Raw genomic sequence first — 23,931 nt, 5'->3', positions numbered from 1 at the left:
CCCGCGACCAAAGATTGACCGTGACCTTAGTTATATGCTCGTGCTTCGTGTCGAAATGTCGGTATCATCATAATACGAGCATTGAAAGTTCAGTTGATTTGTACATTACAAGAGAGCCAAATTAATTCCTGAAAGAAGTTTGCATATAATCGGCTACCCAGTTACCCGTCGTTACCGAGTAATCCAGTATGAATCTTGTCAAAGAAAGGTTATGTTGCTAGACCTGGTTGAATTCTGCGCATGTTGCGTTTTTATTCATGTTCGTACTGTACATCGTACGTATAGTTTGACTACTTTGACAGGGTGAGGAATTTGTGTGCTGTTTGTGTTTATTTTCACTTATTTTTGTTTTTTTGGGCGTGGTGGGGTGGTAAGTACAAAAAGCCGTGACCATCTGCCCAAATATTTAAAGTATACATTTTATCACAAACATTTCGGCACATTTACCAAGACCGTTATAAGGTTAAACGGTGCATTCGCGAAGCGGATATTCAGTATAGGTTATTGTGAATATATACATATTTTGAACGGAGACTTGATTAAGTTGACAGTACCTAATTTAGAATGGTGTCTTTCGATTGTGGATTACCCCAAAGTAGCTGTCTTGTTCAGGCTTGTGTAAACTCTATTTCGCGCAATGATCCCATATCGGAAATCGCTGTTAATCCTGTTTCTTGGATGTGATGGTACCGATCAGATGGCGAACCTTTCGATATAACCTCACTGTTTAGAACTCTTCTAAAATGAACGACTTTATATTGTTATAATGGCATATAAGCCTCCACCTGAGCTAAGAGCACGAGTTGAAAATATAAAGAAGAAATTTGAAATTGTTTCTGATATTCGTACCGATCATGCAAACGGAGATACTTCCAAAACGAATCCTTCACAAAATGCAAAGTCTTATAAGCCTCAAAATAATAACAACAGCCCCTCACCAAAGAGGAAGTCACCCTTGGTTAAAGAAGTTCTGAATTCTGATTCTGGAGGAACCTGCAGTTCTAAAGTGCTTCAGAAGTGGGAGCTTTCTTCTCCTGAGAAAGCTGACAGACAGCCTAGTAATTCATCTAGTAAAGGAAACATTCGTAGAAGTCCCGCATTTCGTTGTGATAAAACTATGCGAGCACCAAACATGGTTGGTCAGCCAGCTGTCAACTGGAGTAGACCTCAATCAGTTGTGAATCACAGGGTAAAAATGTTTGAGAGTGAGCAGCAAAACGCAAAGAAAGGAGTGACTCAAACTCATACAAATATCTTGACTAAAGTGTGTGAATTTCAAGATAGTAATAAGTATAAAATAAATCTGGATTCAGAACAGTTACCAGACCGAATTAAAAGCTGCACACAAATTGTAGAAAAGTTGGAAAATTCAAATGATTGTAAGAATTTGGATAATTCATTTGAGGAGAACAAGGTAAATGTGAGAAATACATTGATTAACTGTAGACGTACAAGCGAACATACAAGTGAATTGACCGTGACCTCTGCTAGTAAAACACCAGGTTATGCTAGCATTATGAAAACTTTAAAATCTAAAGTTCCACTGCAGAGAATAGATGACAAGAATAATGATCAATCTAGAGTTAATTTGAAAAAACTTCCAAGTAATGTCATTAGTAGCTTTGAGAAGTCATCTGCCAGTGATGAATTTCAAGTTGACTGCAAACTTCCATTGCAAAATTCTAAACTTCACTTACATAATAATATATTTCCTGCTAGTCACATAAGCAAATTAGAAACAGGAAAGCAGGGTGAAAATGACAAAAAAAATAAGGATGATGATTCTAATGTCTTAACTCAGACGTTGAAAGCTGCATTGCAAGCTCCTCTTCCTGATGGGCCGCCTCCAAAGAAACCTCCAAGAACATTTGTTCATGGTTCTCCAGCTGCACCACATGGGGGTTCCACTATCCAAGAGAGGATACAGAATCTTCAGATAGGAATGAGGGAAGGTATATCAGTACATGCAACAAGCAATAATACAGGGAAAAAAGTAGCTTTGCCATTGTCATTGCCAGAAGTTAAAGCTAAACCATTAAGGTCAAAAACAGAACCACATATTATGTTGAAGAAGTTGGAGACAGCTTTAATGAATCATCAGCAGGGTATTGGTGGTGTGGTAATAAAACCTAGAACTCCTCTATTAAATAGCCGTAAGGAATGTGGTGTTAAAGCCTTAGAAAATGATGACAGTTTAAATTCTCCTGCAGGAAAACCTGGAGGAGGGAGAGCTGGACCTTTGCCAAGTGTACCATCAGAACCAAGTGCTGGGAGTGAAGTTCACAGAACATTATCCAAGCCACCTGTTGTGGAGAAGCAGCATGACAACATTGCACTTCTTGGTGGATGCCTTGATTCCCTCAGTTGTGTTTCTGTAACTGATCCTCAGTATGTACAAGGACATTTTTATGAAAAACTTGCCGAGAAACAAAGTGAATTTTTTGTTGATGTAGCAACTCATTTGAAGCCTAGTTTTTCATCAAATGGTTCACTAAATGAATCTCAGGACCCTAACAGTGTTCATCTTAAGAAGTCGCGTAGTGAAGAACATATTTATGCTGAACCGTATGCTTTCCTAAGTGATGAAGAAAAACTTGCAAGATTAAGTAAATCTGGTGTATGTACTGTTCCAATGAATGAAAACTCTGATGGGAGAGGATCAACTGATCTAGCTCCTGTGATGCAGCTGAAGCTTTCAAAACCAAAAACCCTTCACTACATGGTAAGTGGGCCTATTCATTATTTCTTTAACTTTTTAATTAAATCTGTGATTAGAGCAAGAAGAAATTGCAAAATTATTTAGTACTAGCTGATGTACCCGTGTTTCGCTACAGAATTCTACATTGTATACAGAATTTTAGGTTAGGTAGTGTACACCTTGTGAGCAAGATTGTATTAATTTGCATAGCTTGTAACGTTACCCTAGAAACGTGACTGGGAAGTCACCAAACGTCTCTTCTCATTTTATGCAGAGTGGGTTAGGGAATATTCATTGTAAAGGTAGGCCCGCTTGCCTACCGTCAGTCACTATCAGGTTGGGGAGTTTTCATCATAATGGCAGACACTCACTTTCCATCTGCCTTTTTACATCCTCAGTGGTTTTCCCAATTGAATTAAACATAGGTCATTACAATGACATTAGTAGGAATGGCGCGATTAAAAGCAATGTTTTCATTTGAAATACTCGATCAAATGAAAAACCACACATTTTCTCCCTTTTAATGAACAGTAGGCCTACCATGCTGCCGATCTAATAGTCCAGAGTTCCAGAGCTGGAATGATCAAGCCGCAGATAGCTGTGATCCGTAAGCACTCTTCGTCTCTTTTCGGCGGGGAGGGGGTCGAATAGTGGAGAGTCCCAGGGCAAAATCTATGCCCTTTTACTAATCTGTTTCCTAGGAGTACCTGATGAGTCGGAAAATCTCAATTCACTACACTGGCTGCGAAAAAATCTATCTGACTTGGAGGCAAATTTTTCCTGCAAGTCAGAGGAGAAAGCCCCTCTACACTGCTAATTGTAATAAAATTAAGGTAGAATTTAATAAAAGTGAAGAGGAGGAAGAATCTTTTCTTAAGAAATGGCTCTTTTCAGGCTTGAATTTTGATTTATTTAGTGAATTATGGTGCTATAATTTGGAATAGGCCTAAACTAGCGTATAATCCCAAATACCGCCTGCACTTTTTCCCCCAAAATATTGGTTCTAAATCTTGGGTGCGGGTTGTATTCAATCCGTTCATTCTCGTAAATATTTACTACGTTTACATGGAGTATTGAAATAGATTTGAATACGGTTACCGTACTCAATATACTACATCTAAACAGGCAGTTAGGTCTTATTGTGTTGTAGTTGCGTTCTAGAAAACAAAATAGTTTTTACTGAATACGGTTGCAGTGGCATGTAAACGCGAAATGTAAGGTAATGAAATACGGTAAATCAAAGAATATGGGTAAATATGCAGTAAATATGAAAGCCGCTGCTGCGGATGCTCGATCGTCATTTAGCCTAGTACACAAGTGTTGCTGGCATGCTGGGTGCGCGAATAGCTGATCTCGTGGGATATTGTACTTTGCGAGAGTCGAGACTGTTGGTTACAGAAGTCTACCTCGCTCACATTCGAGTATCGTATCTGTCCTGTGAAAGTGCTGTCTCGATAGTAAGCGATGGATTCAAAACGGTGTCTGCGGTGATTTACTGTGCGTGAGAAACTTAAAGTTGTAAGCGAAGCTGAAATATACGAAAATCGTGCCGTTGGCAGAAAGTACAATATTGATGAATCATGCATTTGTGATTGGTGGATGAATAAGGAAAAACTTCTAAAAAGTAATGGCAATCGCAGAGCGTTCCGTGGGCAGAGTGTAGTGTTTCCGGAAATTGAAGAACGACTCCACAAATTTGTGATAGAAAAACGAGAGTCAGGATATGGTGTTTCTAGTGAAGTGTATCAATTGAAAGCACTAGAGATCTCAAAAGAACTCAAAACACAGTGTTTTACTGCAAGCCGTGGATGGATCCGAAACTTTTATTGGAGAAAGGGATTGTGCATTCGGAGACATACGTCTATTTCACAACGTCTCCCTGGGGCATATGAAGAAAGTTAACGGCCTTTCAACGTCACATTATTCATTTGAGGAAGCAAAATTCTTATTTGCTGTCGCAAATTGGGAATGCTGACCAGACACCTGTTTGTTTTGAAATGCCGTTGGAGAATACAGTGGTTACGAAGGGTTCTAAAAATGTAACCATCAGAACAGGTGGTAACGAAAAGCAATGATGCACGGTAATGTTGTGCATATTAGTGAATGGAAACAAACTCCCTCCATATGTGCTTCTGAAAAGGAATACACTTCCGAAAGAATACTTGCAGTCTGGTGTTATTGTTAGAACACATGAGTCCGGCTGGATGGATAGTGCGTTAGTTGAGGACTGGGTGAAGTGCGTTTGGCAACGTCCCCCCGGAGCTTTGTTACAAAAACGAAACATGCCTGTGTTGGGCAGTTACTGAGGACGTACAACTGACGCCGTAAAAGATATCATGAGGAAAGGACTCACTTATATTCTACAGCTGTTGGATGTGTGCGTGAACCAGCCTTTCAAAACTGCAATGAAATAGTTGTACACCCAATGGATGTCTGATGGTGACCATGCGTTAAGACCAACCGTATGAGTGAAGAGGCCTGAAGTGGGACTAATATGCAGCTGGATCAAGACTGCATGGGTGCGCGTTCTCAACGATCTAGTGTCCAAAAGCTTTAAGAAATGTGAAATTTCAAATTCAAATTTCAAATTCAGTGGACGGTAGTGAGGACGACTATTCGTGGAAAGATGCCAGCGATGAAAGTTCCTGTGGTGAAACTTCAGATGATGACAGTGAATTGTGAATGATCCGAGTATTGGACCAATTTTATTTACGATTTTTTATGATGATTTAATTAATTGTAAGCTGTTTGAATTTATATTTGTGGTATATTTGAAGAAAATTAAATAGGTACGTAAGTTATTTGATTTTTATTTTTTTCCGTATTTTGCCGTCTCAAATTTAGGGTGCGGGTCTTATTCGGTGGTGGGTGGTATTCGTGATTATACGGTAATTTTAGACCAGGTCATACTACTACTGCTGCTGCTGCTGCTGCTGCTGCTGCTGCTGCTGCTACTACTACTAAGTGAGCCTTTGCCTTAAGTTTGCACACTGCTCATTCAGAACAGCGTGTCAGAGTGGGTATCGAATTGCTGGAATACTATGATGAACCAGTGTGTTACGTACCAGCAGTATCAGAAAATGTATGAACCAAAGGAATGGCATGCTAAAGAAAAAAAGTTTTCTAATTCCCCAGCTATTTCCTGCCTATATTCAGTCAGGCTGTTATACTCGGTATGCAGCACTAATTCCATCTATCGGAGTTGAGTGGCAGCATAAGAGACAAAGAACATCACAACAAACCAAGGTCAATGTACTATACGCAAACTTTTTCTTGAGCCCGATTTTTACGGGGTGGGGAGTAAGGAGGGAGCGCTGTCGGTTCCGGTTATACTGCCAACTGAATGGAAACGAAATCTGAATTGAATCGATAATATGATCGATCGATATCAATTTTCTAAACATTTATTATCTTACGTCAACAACTGTGTCACACATATATTATTTAACATTATATAATATTTCTCGATGCAAATCTTGTTACTAGCATGAATGATATAGTTTGGCTTTGCTGTGTAAACAACAATAGTACTAGTTCCTAAAGTGTACGCCAGATGTCGGACAGCGATGAATAAGCGATTCATCGTTTGTGTTTCAAAGGTTGCCAATATGGATGTCGAAGATAACCGAGGTCTACCGATTCAGCACTAGGGAGCTCAGGGCTCAAGAAAAGGTTCGCGTATAGTAATGCTAGTATTGATCAATGTTATTTGCTTTCGATATTGTAGGCCTTGACATATAGTTTTCTTCCGACTATGAAATGCCACTATTATCACAGTCGATGCGGTAAAACAATAGAACATAAATGATAGGAAATTGTATTCTCTATAACTTTTGTTATGTAGTACTTTTCGATAGGACCAGTAACATAGGTATTTAAAAATTAAATTTTAGGTACCTTCCCCTAAATTACCATTTCATCCAGGGTGAATAAAATTACGAGTAGCTTAGACTGTAGTTTCTTATTTCCCGCCTCTGCATACCGATTTTCATTAAATTCTGTTTACCAATTTTCTCGTGGCTCGGCGTTGATATGGACTTAGCAACTTAAATACAAATTCATGAATATCTGTGTTATCATGGCTGTTACAGTAAAAATGTATAAGACATAAATGATCGGAAAGGTAATTCTATATAACTTTAGTTATGTAGTATTTATCGATAGGACCCTAATAATATATTTGAGAATTACATTTTAGGCCTTCCCCTAAACTACCATTTCACTCAGCGTGAATAAAATGATTTATAGCCTAGATAGTAGTGGCCCGTTCCCTGACTTTCTTCTTTTTTAGCCTATTTCAATCCACTGCTGGATATAGGCCTCTTCCATATGTTTCCATTGTCTTCGGTCTTGAACCACTTGCAACCAGCGTGTTCCAGCCAACAGCTTTATGTCGTCGAGCAATCTCTTCTGGGGTCTTCTAGTGTCTCTCTTGCGTTCCCATGGTCTCCAGTGAACAATCCTACCCTAGAGGTCCACCTGTTGTGGTCTTGTCGAGCTGCGTGTCCTTTACATACCGATTTTCATTAAATTCTCTTCAGCCATTTTCATACATACAGACAGACAGACAGACAGAAATTATGGAAAAGTAAAAAGTGCATTTCCTTGTTACTGTGGACATGACCAATACAGAAATACCATTCTTTTCAAATTCTGAGCAATGTACAGACAAAACTCTTTATTTTATATATATATATCTGGTAGGGGAAGTATTTCACTAACAGAGAGAGAGAGTGTGTGTGCGCGCGTGCGCGCATGTGTGTGTGATTTTTTTTTTTTTTTTAGGAATAAGAAAAGCATGTAAAAGTGATATGAAACAATACTTGATGTAGCAGAGAGGAGGGATCTTCTGTATGCTTGCCAGGAACCCCACCAACCTGCACCAAGAAGTATTCATTCTTACATAGAAAAATTATAAAGGAGTCTTTGCAAATGTGCAAAATACAGTTTTTTCTTAAACTGCCTTGCAACAAAGGTAGCCCTGTAAGACTCCTTTGCTAACAGAATTTTTGTATGAAATATAGCAGATCATACTTAAAAATTTGGATTGAGATGGTGATTCAATATTTGTCAGAATTTCTTCAGCATCGTCACTACAATCTCATCTCTAAGACTGGATGGTAAGCCGAATCTCTTCCTAAAAATCTTCAAAAACCTTGTTATGCCACTTAGAGCACCCAGTAAAAGATCACAAACCACTCTTGACTCTGAAGAAGAAATTTACTGTGGGTTCATAAATACTCTTCTGTGTTCCTATTGGCTGGCTGTGATGAAGAGCAGTTTGCTGTTGTCTGTGATGGAACTTGCATCGTCTGGCCACAGGGCTACCACATCCCGTGAAAATAATGAAACCGCAAAGTTCAAAACTGTCTCGGTAATGGTTTAGTAAAGAAAGTTGTCCCTGTGGAATGTGTTGTAAGCATACAATTAAAATTAGAACTAGGCTAGGTATTAAATATTTGAAAGTGCCTATTTCTCTAGTGTTGGGTTGTTCCTTTTTTCTTCATAGCTTAAACTGTGAAATTTACAACATGCTTGCATTGTTTTCTGAAAAACAGAACTGGAAGAAGCCAGGGGAAAAAAATACAGCGAAAAAGTAGCTGCTATCAATGCAATCGGGACCTAAACTGAAGTCTTTCCATTATTCCCTAATACTCTACCACAGCAATTTTTATGCTAGCTACCAAGTATGGAGACAGTCCAGTTACTGTACAGGCCATTACAAAGTAGTGTTGGCTACTGAGTTATAATTTATATCAGTGTATCGATTCATTCAAGTGTCTGACTGAATTGATTCACAGGAATGGCGAGCTCATGGCACATGATTCCACTGATGCGCAGCAGACAGTGTTGTGTGGCACATTCACTGATCAGTGAGACACAATACACACATGGCCTATAGTGGGACACTGGACATTGACGGGGAGCCGAACTTCTGCTGCATCGAGACATAAGAACCATGACACACTGAAAGAATCTTACGCAGTCATGGATCAGTGAGAGACAACACACAGGGTTCCTTATTGGTACACTGGACATTGATGGGGAGCTGAACTTTGCTGCAGCGATACATACAGAGCCATGGAACACTGAAAGAATCGTTCGCTATAACGGACTCTAATACCAATATTGTTGGTCCGTTATTGGATATTATAAATTTTTTCAGCTAACACATTCCTGATTGTCAGCATTTCGCCCCAGTGTGTTAAGTTAACTGGAAAATTTATAATGTCCAATAACGGACCAACTATATTAGTATTAAAAATTTACTCATTCGGCACAAATATTTCAGGTTCTCTATGGGAATCAACATCTATATCATAACAGACTCTCGCGCTCACCACACTTGAAAACCCACAGCCTGTTTCCAGACATTTGACTGGGTCAGTAATGGAATGAATGCAGCCTAATCTAGCGGCGAGGATAGGAATTGTGCTGGCTGCCGAAGCCTGTTGCATACCTCTGGGGCAATGATAAATGACTGACAGATGAAATGAAATGTTAGTGGAGAGTGTTGCTGGAATGAAAGATGACAGGGAAAACTGGAGTACTTGGAGAAAAACCTGTTCTGCCTCTGCTTTGTCCAGTACAAATCGCACCTAGAGTTATCGGGATTTGAACCACGGTATCCAGCGATGAGAGGTTGGTGCACTGCCTCCTCAGCCACAGAGGCTTTCACTTGGAAATACTACCCACTAAATAATAGACAAATTTATTTGCAGTGTTAAAAAGGTAGTCAAAACCTCATTCCAAAATATGTACTGTAGCTTGTAAGTAGGTAGTATATTAGATTATTCTATTTACCGTATTAGTGTAATCAATCACCGGGCGAGTTGGCCGTGCGCGAAGAGGCGCGCGGCTGTGAGCTTGCATCCGGGAGATAGTAGGTTCGAATCCCACTATCGGCAGCCCTGAAAGTGGTTTTCCGTGGTTTCCCATTTTCACACCAGGCAAATGCTGGGGCTGTACCTTAATTAAGGCCACGGCCGCTTCCTTCCAACTCCTAGGCCTTTCCTATCCCATCGTCGCCATAAGACCTATCTGTGTCGGTGCGACGTAAAACCCCTAGCAAGAACAAGTGTAATCAGTATTTTTATAACTTGTTGAGATTCAACCATTAATTAAACTCAGCTCTGTAGTCTACCCACCTGGCTGAGTGGCTCAGACGGTTGAGGCCTGGTCTTCGGACCCCAACTTTTCAGGTTCGATCATGGCTCAGTCCAGTGGTATTTGAAGGTGCTCAGATACGTCAGCCTCGTGTCGGTAGATTTACTGGCATGTAAAAGAACTCTTGCAGGACTAAATTCCGGTACCTCGGCGTCTCCAAAAACTGTAAAAGTAGTTAGTGGGACGTAAAGCCAATAACATTATTATCTCACCTACTGTATGACTATGAGTCATGCTTATAACCACTAAAAATTATCTGTTTTATATTGGGAAGAATCGCTCGGTATTCGCTCAGTTCGTATGTCGCATCATTCCACAATACCTCAATAATCAAATCACGAGATGATCGGTGTATGTGGACAGTGAGTAAGTGAGCCGACTGATGCAGTAGCTTAAATAACAATATGTTTAATCAGAAAACCAGTGGGCTACGTTACATCTCAGGTAACGTATACAAAATATGACGATTTAAAAAATTGATAGAAAAACACATTTTCAAATACGACCGAGCTTGTTGGCTGTGCGTTTAGGGTCGCATAGCTATGAGCTTGCATTCGGGGGATGGTAGGTTTGAATCCCACCGTCGTCAGCTGTCAAGATGGTTTTCCGTGGTTTCCCATTTTCACACTAGGCAAATGCTGCTTCTATACTTTAATTAAGGCCACAGCTACTTCCTTTCCACTTCTAGCCCTCTCCTATCTCATCGCTATAAGGCCTAACTGTGTTGGTGCGACGTAAGGCAACTTATTTGATTTAGGCCTTTATTAAATATGTAGGCTATTTATTGTGGACACGGGTATTTTTACATCTAATTCTGTGTATATAATGGAGTTGTGACTTTCAGAGAACTGTGGAATACCATAAGGTGGTGTGTAAAATTTGAGTTATGGATGGCCATGACTTAAGATCAAGTGTAGTTTCTGTGCGTCTTATCTCCACCTGTATGTTAGAACTATGCTCCGTTTGTGGTTTTTAGGCAGTATTTTTGACACTGCATTAAGTGTTTAGTGTGTGTTAGTGTTACCTAGAGACTTTGTGATCGTTTATGACCTATTTTAGGCATAAATATTTCTTTCTGTCGTGCCCTAAGTATCAGCCATATTTTTTTTTGCATGCATTCGATTCATAGATAACACTACGAAGAGACACTTGGTATATAGGTTTACATTTCTTTGCCTTAAGTGTTGGCCATTTTGTTTGACTTGCCACCAATACCACGGTAGTCATGGAGAAGATAAACGCTATGTATGGCCTACCCGATGTTCCTAAGACACAGAGTCTACACTTCTGATTGCGGGGACGACGTTGCTCAACGTCCGTAGGTTTTACCTGAAATTTCCCTACACGTGTCCTCCGGGTGGTGCTAACTGTGCAACAACACTGGTTGCCAGATAATCCTTTGGATCTCCTGGCATAAATCACATCATACAATGGAATGTAAGTCTGAGGTCCCACTGTCTAGAAAGTTAGGTCATTGCCTGACGATTTGTCAGTTGAATATCGAAGGCATTAGTCGATCTAAATGCCAAGTATTACACAAGATCTTCATCGATAACAACGTTGACATAGCCCTGATTCAGGAAACACGTGCAGGAGATGTAACTGAACTTCTTTCAAGAGGCTCCATACCTGGATTTGAATTACTAGGTGCCACCCATGACAAGGTCTACGGTATTGCAATATATGTACGAACCAATATAGAAAATGCATATTATGTTATTTCCATTAGTTCTGATTTTGGTATCCATGAGATTGTTTCCAATATAGGAGAAGTTACTGAGGTTAATATTTATAAACCTTCGGGGATAATTTGGCCTTTATGTATATAGACAAGAAAGATGTTCCACCTATCAATTCTATTTATTATGAACAGATTCACATCAGTACCGGTTTCGACTATTTATAGTCATTATCAGCTGATATATTACAATGTTACAACCATTAGACATTGGTATGTGTCACAAAGATGTTACTGTTCACTAGAGCATCCGGAAGTCTAATGGGGTTGTGGATTAGAAATGTTTGTTATATTGTTTGTGACTCTATGGGTTTAAAACTGTGTCTAAGACCAATATGGCAGTGAAAAGCTTAAGTAAACTAAAATCAATTTGTACGTATACATTAAACACATTAAAGATAGCCTACATGGAACATACATATAAAACACTTGATGAGTTTGAACACATTAAAATATGAAATATAAAATAAATGTATGTAAAAAACACTTGTTAAATTTAAAAGTTCATGCTTTGTGAAGTTCTTTCTTCAGGCTTCCTTGTTGGTTCTTGTATATCTATGTTTACGTTGTTTGGTTACATAAAACAATCCTTAAGATGTTGTATTTGACCAGCATATGTCATATGTGTTCGTAGCGAAACCCATGTTGTAGGATGGTTAAGTATTGCTGTGGTTCAGCTGTTGATGTATTTTGGTGAGCTTTTGAAGCATACTGTAGTGCCTTGAATTTTTAAATTCAATTAATATAAGTTCAGGGTGTCCACCCGTATGGAATACCTGGGAAACAGGGAAATGTCAGGGAATTCGATAATTAACGGGAAAACCTGGAAATGTCAGGGAATTCAGGAAAAAATCTGGAAATTCATTCTTCTGCCAGATAAAATTGACATACCGTATTTATCCATGTAATACACACATTTTTCAGTTTTTATAACATTAATCTAGGGCATGTCTTTTATGCCAGGAATAAATTTTAATGAAAAAGTGTGATCTCGAATGTGAAGTAATCAATAATATCAATAGCTATATGATTGATCGATCGAATTTTCAATGTTTTGATCTGCTTACTCTTGAATATTCTGTGTTGTTGGGGAATGGTGAGCTTGATGAATTAGACCTATATTGCGTTCTCAGTTTTTTCCAGTAATGTGTCCAGACTCTGAAACAGCTTCGAAAGTTCAACTGCACAGAACAACAGTTGCATATACAATCACTCATGGTTTGGCTCTCTATTTCCATAAACAAGTTCTTGAGATGGGTAGTAAGTGCACACATTTCACCGTTGGGTTTGACGAGTCACTGAATAAAGTTTCTCAGATAGGCCAAATGGATCTTGTAGTTCATTGTTTCAATCCTGATACTAATGAAGTATGCACTTCTTATTTTGATTCCATGTTTCTTGGTCACTCTACCTCCTCAGATTTATTAAATGGTTTTTTGCAAGCACAGCAAGGACTCTATCTAAAAAAATTACAGATTTCAGTGGATGGTCCAAATGTTAATAAAAAGTTCCTTCAGGATTTTGGTAATTTATTAGATGATCTAGATGTTCCTATTTTGTTGAACATTGGATCTTGTGGCCTGCATACTGTGTACAATTCATATAAAATGGCAGTAAAAGAAACCCAGTGGAATATTGCACGAGTTTCTTCGTGCTCTTCACTTCTTGTTTTGCTACGCTCCTGCAAGTTGTGCTAATTATATACATTATACAGGTTCAAACGTATTTCCTTCGAAATATTGTGCTATAAGATGGCTTGAAAATTTTCAAGTCATTGAACATGCTATAGATAACCTACCTAATGTCGAAAAATACGTGGAAGGAACAAACAGAGACAAGAAAATCCCAAGCTGTAACAGCTTCAAAATAGTATCAACTTCACTTAAAGATAAGGTTCTTAAGGCCAAATTGTCATTTTTATTATCACTTGTTGGAGATTTGGAACCATTCCGAAAAGTTTGACAGATCTCCCATTTGCATCACTCCTTTATGAATCTTTCATTGATGATTAATATCATGACAAGGTTTATTAAGTATGAGTCACTGCAGTCTTCAGAAAATCACCTAAAACGTATTTAGACAGTAAAGAAAATCTTCTGCCTGCATCTAAAATTGACATAGGTTATGCTGCTAAAGCAGCACTGCGTGGCAATCCTGGATTAAATGATAGAGATATATTAGTGTTTTGCACAGATTATCTAAGAGGAATGGTAGCTTTGTGCAAATAGTTACTGGAAAGGTCACCGCTGGCATATCGTCGTCATGATATGCAGTTTCCAGCTGTTGGCCACATCTGCTCACCGCTAGCATATAAACTGACTAGATTAATTTCTTGTTTCGATCCAAGTGTAGCCAAGTAGCCTCTAAGCAGCAGACTGCTAAGGATAGCTTTAAATGCCTTTATTGAAAACAAATGGATCTCGGGTAATGAAGCCATTCATGTACAAAGGGAGTTCACTTCTGTTTGTGAGAGTGATACTTTGAAAGAAGTGAATTCTTTGTATTCAAAAATGAGAGGTTAGATCACTTTTGGCTTCGCACTGTTTTTCCAATAGTAAATTTGAAAACAGAAAAGTTGGATTCATTTCTCAAAATGATACTAATATTGTTTCATGGAAATGCTTCACTTGAATGTGGTTTTCCTATTAATAAAGAAATTATAGTAGAGAACATGCTACAAGTATCCCTTGTAGCACAAAGAATAATATATGATTCTATCCCAAACCCTGGTGGAATTGAAAAGGTCTCCATTAATAAGAACATGCTCCATGCTGCAAGGAGTGCTCATGCTTTGTACGTTCAAAATATAAAGGAGAAACGTGAAATATTGGAAGTAGAAGATTCTTTGCAAAAAATAAGAGAAAGGCCACTTTGTTGCTGAAAGAATTAGAAAAGAAGTGGAGGGCGATGGCAGAAGCTCGAGTCGTTGGTCTACAAAGAAGTTTCTTCACTGAAGCAGTAATGGTAATACATTTGAAAAAAACTTAAAGTGAATTTAATCAGACTAAATTAAACTTCCAAGTTTTCATATGCACATTAATTGCTCATTTATTTTTTTGGATGTTAAGTTTTAAAAATGTATTTTAATATTACTGACACCTCCTTTATAATTATGTTTTTTGTCATCATGTGTCATGGAAAAACTGGTTTTTGTGTCTGGAAAACAGAGAAATGTCAGGGAATTTTAAAATCTGGATTTGGTGGACACCCTGAAGTTGTTGGTAGCAACCTCCCTCTTGTCTGTATTCATGTTTTTGGAGCTGCTATTATCTGTAAAGATAAACTAGTATAAGTACAGTGTGACTTTGAAGGAATGCCTGGAGTTTTGTGTGGAAGTGAAATTGGTACTTACTGTTGTTGTCGTTGTAGTCGTGCGGAGTTGTGTTTAAGAGCTTGTTGCATACTACTGCAAGTACGTAGTAGTAGTAGTAGTAGTAGTAGTAGTAGCTGTAGTAGCTGTAGTGAGAGGGATGGATGGAGGGGTAAGGGGAGTGGCTATTGTAGGGGTAAGGGTGGGGCTAGGCTTGTGATTCGTCGGTCTGTTGAGGCATGCTGTGTTCTGTTTGTTTACTCTTTTAAGATAGTCATTTTTTATGGCTGGAATGGGTTTATTGAAGATGATGCTGGTTTTCTCTGTAATGTCATTAATATTGTAATTAGGATTAGTGTATTGGTCCAGGGAAATATAGAAATCTTCAGTTATGTTAAGCTGGGAGCCTTTGGAATTTATGTTTAATATTTTCATATCGTTTTCGATGTCCATGAACCTATGTTTGAATTCTTCTACATGCTGGCCTATTGATGAAAAATGGTTATGTTTTACTGCGTTTATGTGTTCATTGTAGCGGATTGTGAAATTTCTGCCTGTGCATCCAATATTTGTCTCGCAATTGTTGCATTTAATACGGTAGACTCCTGATTGGTTGTATTTATTGTTATTGTTAACTGTCCTGGTGTTGTGTATAATGTTGGTGCTGTTGTGTGTGGTTTTAAATGCTATTTTCAGGTTGTACTTCTTGAAAACATTAGTTACGGTATAGTGTATATGTCGCTATTGTTAAAGGTAAATAAGGCTTAATCTTTCTTGGGTTTGTCTATGTTTGTTAATTTAGTTTTGGGTTGAAATTTAATCTTGCAGATGATTTTGTTGACCATTTCTTTACTGTATCTATTGTATTTGGTTATGTCGTGGATTAATTCCAGTTTGTTATTTAAATGTTGTCATTGGTATGCTGAAGGCTCTGTATACCATGCTATAGCAAGCAGCTCTTTTATGTGTGTTGGGGTGGATGGAATCGATTTTGATGGTATTTGAGGTATGTGTAGGTTTCCTATAGATTTTGTAGGAGAAATGGTTGTCTTGTCTGGTTATTGTCAGGTCTGAGTAATTTAAGGTGCGGTTATTTTCAGTCTCTTTAGTGCATTTTATTTGGGGTTCCAATGTGTTGAGTTTATCTAATATGGTATATGCGTCAGTGGATCTATTATCTATGAATACAAAGATATCATCAACAAATCTGCACCAAAAGTATATATTCTCTATTTTATTGATTGATGTATGCTCCAGGTGATCTATGTAAATTTCTGCTAGTATCCCAGAGGCAGGGGATCCCATAGGTAGGCTTTGTTGTTGGTATATGGTATCGTGGAATTTGAAGTAATTATTATTTATGGCAAATTCAAGTAAGTTCATGAACTCTTCTATGTCTAATGTGCTCAAATTACTATAGTTTTTTAGGTTGGATTTGATTATTTTGATTGTTTGTTTAGTGGGAATGTTTGGATACATGTTTGTTATATCAAATGAAGCAAGGGTATGGTGTTGTTCAATCTTTAATTCTTTAGTTCTATTGCAAAATTCTATTGAGTTTTGTGCTGTTTTGTTTGCTGAAAATGAATAATGCTTTTTAAGGATACTTTCTTGACTGGAGGTTACAGCCAAGTGCAGCAAAGACAGTAGTTGCTTCGTTCCATCCTATCAATAAACAAGCGAATAGAGAACTTTGATGGCAGATTACTGTCACAAACCAAGTATCCAAAATTTCTAGGAGTCATTCTAGATAGGACTCTAAGGTTCAAAGAACATCTTACCAGAACTACCACCAATCCCAGAACCAGAAATAATAGCCTGCAGAAACTGTGTGGCACTACGTGGGGGTCAACAGCTCCTACACTTCGGACTTCTGCCCTGGAACTAGTTTATCCCGTGGATGAATATTGTGCACCAATCTGGATAAACAGCACTCATGTTAAGCTTGTTGATACTCAGCTCAACCAAACCATGTGTTTAATATCAGGGACAAACCAACATACTGGCTGCCATCATTAAGTCGCATACCACCTCCATCCATGAGAAGAGAACAAGAACTTATCAAGGTGTACAATAATATATGCAACAATTCTTCTCTTCCTGTACATCTTGACCTCCCTGTTATTAAGAGGAAGATACTTCGCTCTCACCACCGTCCATCGAATACTGCAAGGAAGCTTGCTGAAAGTAATTTCAACATGAATGACAGCTGGAAGCAAATATGGAAGACCTCTGCAACACCAGAACAGCAAACTATGCCATGCATCACAACTAAGCCACCAGGTTTTGAGCTCGCCAGAAAAATTTGGTGTACTTCAAACCGAATCAGAATTAATTGTGGCAGATGTGCAGACTCCCTTTATAAATGGAAGAAAATTCCATCTCCCGAGTGTAGTTGTGGTGCTGAAAGACAAACTCTTCAGCATACAAAGGGCACTAGGAAAGTTCTTCAATATGCAAAAACGGTTGGCTTGACACCCCTGTTATGGTGAGGGGTGAAAAACCGGTTTAGGAGACAGCAAGGCGCGACTTTCACACCAGTTATTACCAAGCAGTGGGATTGAAAGAAAGTTAAGATGTCAGTTTGGTCTAAAGGTGAATATCGCGCAATTATCGGCTACAATTTTGCTCCTGGATTAACTGTTGACCAGTGCCTGGAGGAAATGACTCCTGTGCTGGGGAAAGACTGTCCACATCGGACAACAATTTTCCGCTGGTACAAAGAGTTCCAGAAGGGAAATTTTGGGGTTGAAGATGATCCTCGTTCTGGGAGACCGTCTGAATCAGTGACTGAGGAAAACATTGAAGCTGTGAGGAAAATTTTGCAGCAAGAGAGGCGGTTGACATATCGGCAGGTAGAAGAGACTCTCCACATTCCTGCACCAGCTATTCATTCAATTCTACACGACCATCTCCATGTTAGAAAGGTTTGTTCCCTTTGGGTGCCCCATTCACTTTCAGAGGAACAAAGGGCACATCGAGTGAAATGGTGCCAAAAAACGCTAAAACAGTTTAAAAATGGGACTTCGCATAATGTCAATAGCATTGTTACAGGTGACGAAACTTGGCTTTATATTACAATGTCCCAACAAAATCCCAGAACATGGTATGGCTGTTTGAAGATGAGGGTACTCCTGTGACTGTGCGAAAGTCAAGGTCAGTGAAGAAAAGGATGATTGCAGTATTCTTCACTAAACGGGGCGTCCTGACTCCGGTTGTGCTAGAAACACAGAGGACAGTTACTGCGAAGTGGTACAGTGAGACTTGTCTGTCTCAGGTCATCCAGGCTCTCAAGCAGCTCCGTCCAAGGTCACGGCTCAACACTTGGCTCTTGCATCATGACAATGCTCCAGCACATCGTGCTAATGTAACAATGGATTTTCTTGCCAGATCAGGGTTGACTGCGCTTGACCACCCTCCATACAGTCCTGATCTTGCCCCGTGTGACTTCGCACTCTTCCCAGAAGTGAAGCTGAGGCAGAAAGGGTGGCGTTTTGCATCCGACGAGGAGCTTCTGGCAGCATGGGATCAAGAGTGTGGAAATGTAACCAAAGAAAAGTGGCAAAGTTGGTTCAGTGACTGGTTTCGACGTAGGGAGAAGTTATTTTATTACATGTAACTAATCTCATTATTAGACCCGTATTGAACTATGCTATGATATACTAACAATTTGTTGGTTATTTTGATCCACCTTTTCAATACAATAAAGGTGGATCAAAATAACCAACAAATTGTTAGTATATTGTAGGGAGAAGTGTATTGAGTGTGGTGGAAATTATTTTGAAAAAGTCTAAAGCGTTCACTCACATTGCAAAACTTTCCTAGTGCCCTTTGTATAATCCAAGAATGCCCACTAACAGCCTTCTCAGGAGATCCAGCCGAGTTCCTGGTGGCTACTCAAAATGGTGTTAATTATATAAGAGATATTTATCCGACATTGTGACTTAATGTGTTCAGACGTGTACATAGTTTATAAATACTTTTATTGTGATGTGATTGTAAACCATATGATAAATAATAATATTATTTTTAACTTCATAAGTTTTGTGCTGTAATAAGCATGTATAGTATTGCACAAGTACCTGTTTTTTCCTGCATTTCAATTTTTAACTTAGGTTTATTTTGTATTATGTACTTACCAAGAATATAATGAAATTTCCAAGATCTTGGATATCATTGAAGAAAAGACTAGGCAAACAGTTGATAGGGAATCTCCCACCTGCGCAACAGCTCTAAATGCAGATCATTGATGTTTATGTGTACAAATATTTTTCATCTAACTCTATACACTTATTTAATGAAGTTGTCATTGTCGGGGGAAGGCTTTGTGACATCAAAACTTGTTGTGAAGAAGTGGCTGCAGGAGGAACAAGAATCTAAAAGCCAGATGACACATAGTAAAGCAGTTCATAGAATGAAGACCAGATGGCAACAGCAAGCATTGAATGTTGTTGCTGTTTTGTTATCAGTACACACTACACATATGCAGTAAGATTGATGACTTTAATGAGCCGTGAATCGGCTCATTTTATCGATTCAGTAATGTGAATGGAATCAAAATGAATTGAATATCCCATTACTATTACAAAGAAGACTCATTTGTAATGAATTCAGGTGGAACTTGTTGCCTTAATGTGACAAACAACATATTTTTTGGGGTTAACTATTGTTACAACCAGCAAGATATTACAGGATACTTCCCACTGTCATTGTAGTACCATAGAGCAAGAGTCTCAGGCCATGATGAACTGAGGAGTAGATTCTGAACTGGGACTGACGAGGAGAGAACCCATCTCTGTGAAGATGGCATTGTATAAAGCCAATTATGTTTTCCTACATGGCTAAGTTCTGCTGCAATGTTGGCATATCAAATCTACCTAAGCTGTTAGTTGTTGTTAAATCCGATGGCCAATTTTCTGATTTCCTTGCTCTTTTCTCTCTTATCGGACTCGTGCTGTTGTTGAGAATGTTGTGAGCCCTTGTGGACAATATGTCGCCATGTTGGCTGATCAGACACTACATTGCCCCGATGCTGTAGTCAGTCTGGCACTTCATATCAGTCTTTAGAACATCCTTGTATCATTTTTGCTGACTTTCTGATTCTCCATTCTTCAGTTGAGAATACGTCACCTGTTTTGGAAGGCATGTTCGGCATGTGGGTGATGAGGCTGATCCATCAATGTTGGTATGTGACAATCATAGCCTCTATGCTAGTGGTTCTTTCAAGCTACTGATGTTTGTTTGGTGATTCTGCCATTTTACTCTTTCTTCTATGAGTGTGCTGGTGGCATTTTTCTAGAAATTTTAAGTCTTCTGTAAGTAGCCCAAGTCTTGCATTCGAAAGTTTCTGCTGTCATTACAGTACAGTAGGCATATGGCTTAGTATAGACACAGATCATGGTTGTCGAAGGCCCTCTTAGCAAATCTGAGGTGACATTATATTTCAGCGTCTATGTTAGCATTTGTTGAGAGGCAGCTACCAAGGTAAGGAAAGTGTTCAGTATTGTGCGGGGTCTTGTCGGTGACTGTGATAGAAGTTGTTGTTTTGGTGGAGTTTGGAGCAGGTTGGTAAAGAACGTGTTAATTTTAAGCTCTAAGCTGATACTTGTATATGCTTGAAACTTGATTAAGGTCTGGTTCCACCATTTACTGGTAAACTAGATAGCAGCTACGCAGGAGGTAAATTACTCAGGAGTGTAAATCACCTGGTACATTACCATGCGTACTTACCACCTCCATGTAAACGCTAGGTAGCTACCTGGACTAGACACCGATATATGAGGTTGGCTAGACTGATTTTCGACAGTTTCCCTCTTTTGACTAAAATGCTATCGTCAGATGTATTAAACTCAGTTTGATTGTCATATTTTCATGTACTGTGCATCAGCTAGCCGGCCTTGCGGTGTAGGGGTAGCGTGCCTGCCTTTTACCCGGAGGTCGCCGGGTTCGATTCCCGGCCAGGTCAGGGATTTTTACCTGGACCTGAGGGCTGGTTCGAGATCCACTCAGCCTACGTGATTACAATTGAGGAGCTATCTGATGGTGAGAGGGCGGCCTCGGTCTAGAGAGCCAAGAATAACGGCCGTGGCGATTCATCGTGCTGACCACACGACATCTCGTAATCTGCAGGCCTGCGGGCTGAGCAGCAGTCGCTTGGTAGACCAAGGCCCTTCAGGGATGTTGCGCTGTGGGGTTTGGTGTCGTTTGTGCTTAAGCTATTTATCAACAACATGGTTAACAAGGGGAGTGTATATTGCTATGGACACTAAATTTGTTTGAGCTTTTGTGAGGTTAATCTGTATGTATTACAAGTAATGAAGATAATTTTTTCCGTTTTGAAAGAATCTTAATAATAAATGTAAGAAATTTATTTTAACTTCAACCCATTCAATACAGTACAAGATGTTAACGAGGCATACCTCTTTGGGCTTAAAATCTCAAGATTGAAACATTTCAGTTTTCAGACACTTATTATAAGCTGTTACGTAAGCCAGCTCTTCGGGAATTATTCTTGTAGACACACACCCACACCCACACCCACATACCCACACATGCCCTTCCTACATTATGCACTTATGCCTTTGAGCATTCTGTCTACAAGCCTGTGTAAATCATCTATTTGCAACTATTTTTAGATTGATGCTTTCACGGCTCATAATTGTAGACATGCTAATAAACTTTTGGGCTTTTGCCATGTCAGAAAACAAGGTAATATTCTTTATGTTTCGCAGAGAACTTTGCTGTTTGAAGAAGAAAATCTTGTCTGTTTACGCGCAAGACTTCCCTAATAATGAAGGTTTGAATTTAAGAATGGTTTACCCATAGTCTGTAGTAAATGGTACTCTTTTATTTGTCACTAGATGGCTTACTGTGCGCTAGCCTTCCGAGTGGGAGGTGACGACACATCTTAGCTCCAATTAAGATGTTTCTTGTTCCTTCCTAGTAGTGGAAACTTTCAGAAGACCCGTCAATACTAGCCAAAGAATGTCTTAACGCCAGGTACCAGGTGTCCACAATTAAAGTTTATGGTATTCAGCACAGTACAGCACGGGCTGTAATTATCATAGGAGTCTGAAATTTCGTAGATATGCTAACTAAGCCATGCGCTCATGAGTTATGCCACAAGAATCATTAGTTCCAAGATAAATATGGCGCTGTAAGCAATGGTAGGGGTAACAGAAAAAAAGCAGGAAAGATCAAACACATGATAATGGTGGTTCTGGGAAGTTTATTAGCATTTATGGTTACAAACACTGTTCAGTATGGCCTCTGAACTTGGCAGCATGCTGCATCCATAACATGGCATGGTCGACAGTTGCCCGCAGCATATTGAGTGAAATCAGAGTGAGATGTTGTCGTATGCTAGCCTTCAGATCAGGCAGAGGCTGGACGTGTCCTTGATAGACACGATCTTTCAAATATCCTCATAGCCAAAAGACAAATGGATTTAGATCGGGGGACCTCAAAGGCCACATATCTGGAAATTGCCAAGAGATAATGTGGTTGTTACTGAAGATTTCGTAAATCAATTCTTTCACCTGGCGAGCGATATGTGGTGTTGCCCCATCTTGCATGAAAATAACAGTTGGTTATGGTTGTATTCCTGCTAAACTGGAAATCTCATGTTGCATGAGGAGGTTCCTTTAATGTGCAGATGTCACTGTACACCTAACAGACCCACAAGAGGTCATCTCCTCAAAGAAAAATGTACCGAGAATGAAGGAGCTTGTAAACCCGCACCAAACAGTCATGTAAGCTGAATGCAATGGTAGTTCCTCCACAAGGTTTCAAGGAGTTGAACCACATATGTGACAGTTCTGTGCACTCACTGCACACTTCAGAGTAAAATGCACCTCATCAGTCCACAGAATATTCCCTGGCCACATGTTGTCCACTTCCACTCGTGCCAGAAACTGAAGGGCAAAGTCATGGCGTTGTGCAACATCTTGGGGTTTCAATTTGTGAGTAGTATGAAGTTTGTAAGGATATCAGTGTAAAATGCGCTGCAAAATCTTGTGAAGTGTTCACCGGGGTAGCGACAATTCACGTCACACAGCTCGAGCACTGGTTACAGAATTGGGAGAATGTGGTGTACGGTCTGCTACAGCAACTTCAACAACAACAATCAATGGGAATGGGCTGCCGTCCTCTCTCTGGTGTGACACCTAATTCACCTGTTTCCTTGAATTTCTTATTCATTTTCTTCAGCCCATTACTTGTCATGGTACCTCTTCTCTGCTGTTTCTGTCAGCGATATTCCCACAAAGCAGTGTTGCTATTGCTGCCATTCTGATGAAACAACTTCACTATACTCCGCACGGCCTTACTTCTAAATTGAAGTTTCGGGAAACAAATGAGCCATCGCCTTTCCTCTGTTGCCAGCGGGCTACGCCTGCGAGAACAAACAGTGCAGTACCACTGTTGTAAACAGCCCTTGTAAAATGTGATACCATACTCAGAAAACTAATGAATAGGGATTAAAAACAAATTCACAAATACTATACTTACTAACAACATCTGACACTGATAAGAGAATATATTATTAATAAAAGAGAATGAGGAAATAAAACATCACTTACCACTGTTGGTGGAGCTGTAGAGGATCAAACCAGCCTTTGGGCTGAATACCCAACAACATACAACATATAAATTATGCACAGGAGAGTTTTCCACCTATTCAATACTAAGTTGTATTTACAATGTTATTTACATTACATGGGACTAGTTTCAACCCTACTCGGGGTCATCATCAGCCATATTAAACATACACAATATTTGGCAAAATCCGGGTAAGTTCCGGAGATTAAAGAAAATTAAATTGAATACTACATTTGAAAATTACGACCCGAAAGAAGAAACAGATAGTGCTGACCTTGGAGTGGGGCCAAGAGACTCGTCAGATGGAGGAGACAACTTCTCCCTTTGCCAGTCAAAACTACAAGACTATGGGGATGAGCTTGGCTCTGGCCAAGAGCTGAGTGGCCGGAAATGGTGAGATCGCGTAACAACCAATTAGCG

General features: G+C 39.3%; 1 protein-coding gene across 1 annotated transcript in view; it reads left to right on the top strand.

Moving 5' to 3' along the window:
* Positions 1 to 313: 313 nt before the first annotated feature.
* Positions 314 to 23,931, top strand: part of LOC136866951 (uncharacterized) — a 182,527-nt gene continuing 158,909 nt past the window's right edge. Inside the window, exon 1 of the mRNA XM_067144046.2 lies at positions 314 to 2,722. Within this exon, the coding sequence (XP_067000147.2) occupies positions 767 to 2,722 (1,956 nt within the window). The 5' untranslated portion in view covers positions 314 to 766. The remainder of the gene's footprint in view (positions 2,723 to 23,931) is intronic.

Source organism: Anabrus simplex, chromosome 1, assembly GCF_040414725.1.
Source record: "Anabrus simplex isolate iqAnaSimp1 chromosome 1, ASM4041472v1, whole genome shotgun sequence".
In the NCBI taxonomy this organism is placed as follows: domain Eukaryota; kingdom Metazoa; phylum Arthropoda; class Insecta; order Orthoptera; family Tettigoniidae; genus Anabrus; species Anabrus simplex.
This window is presented reverse-complemented; position numbering and strand designations above follow the sequence as displayed.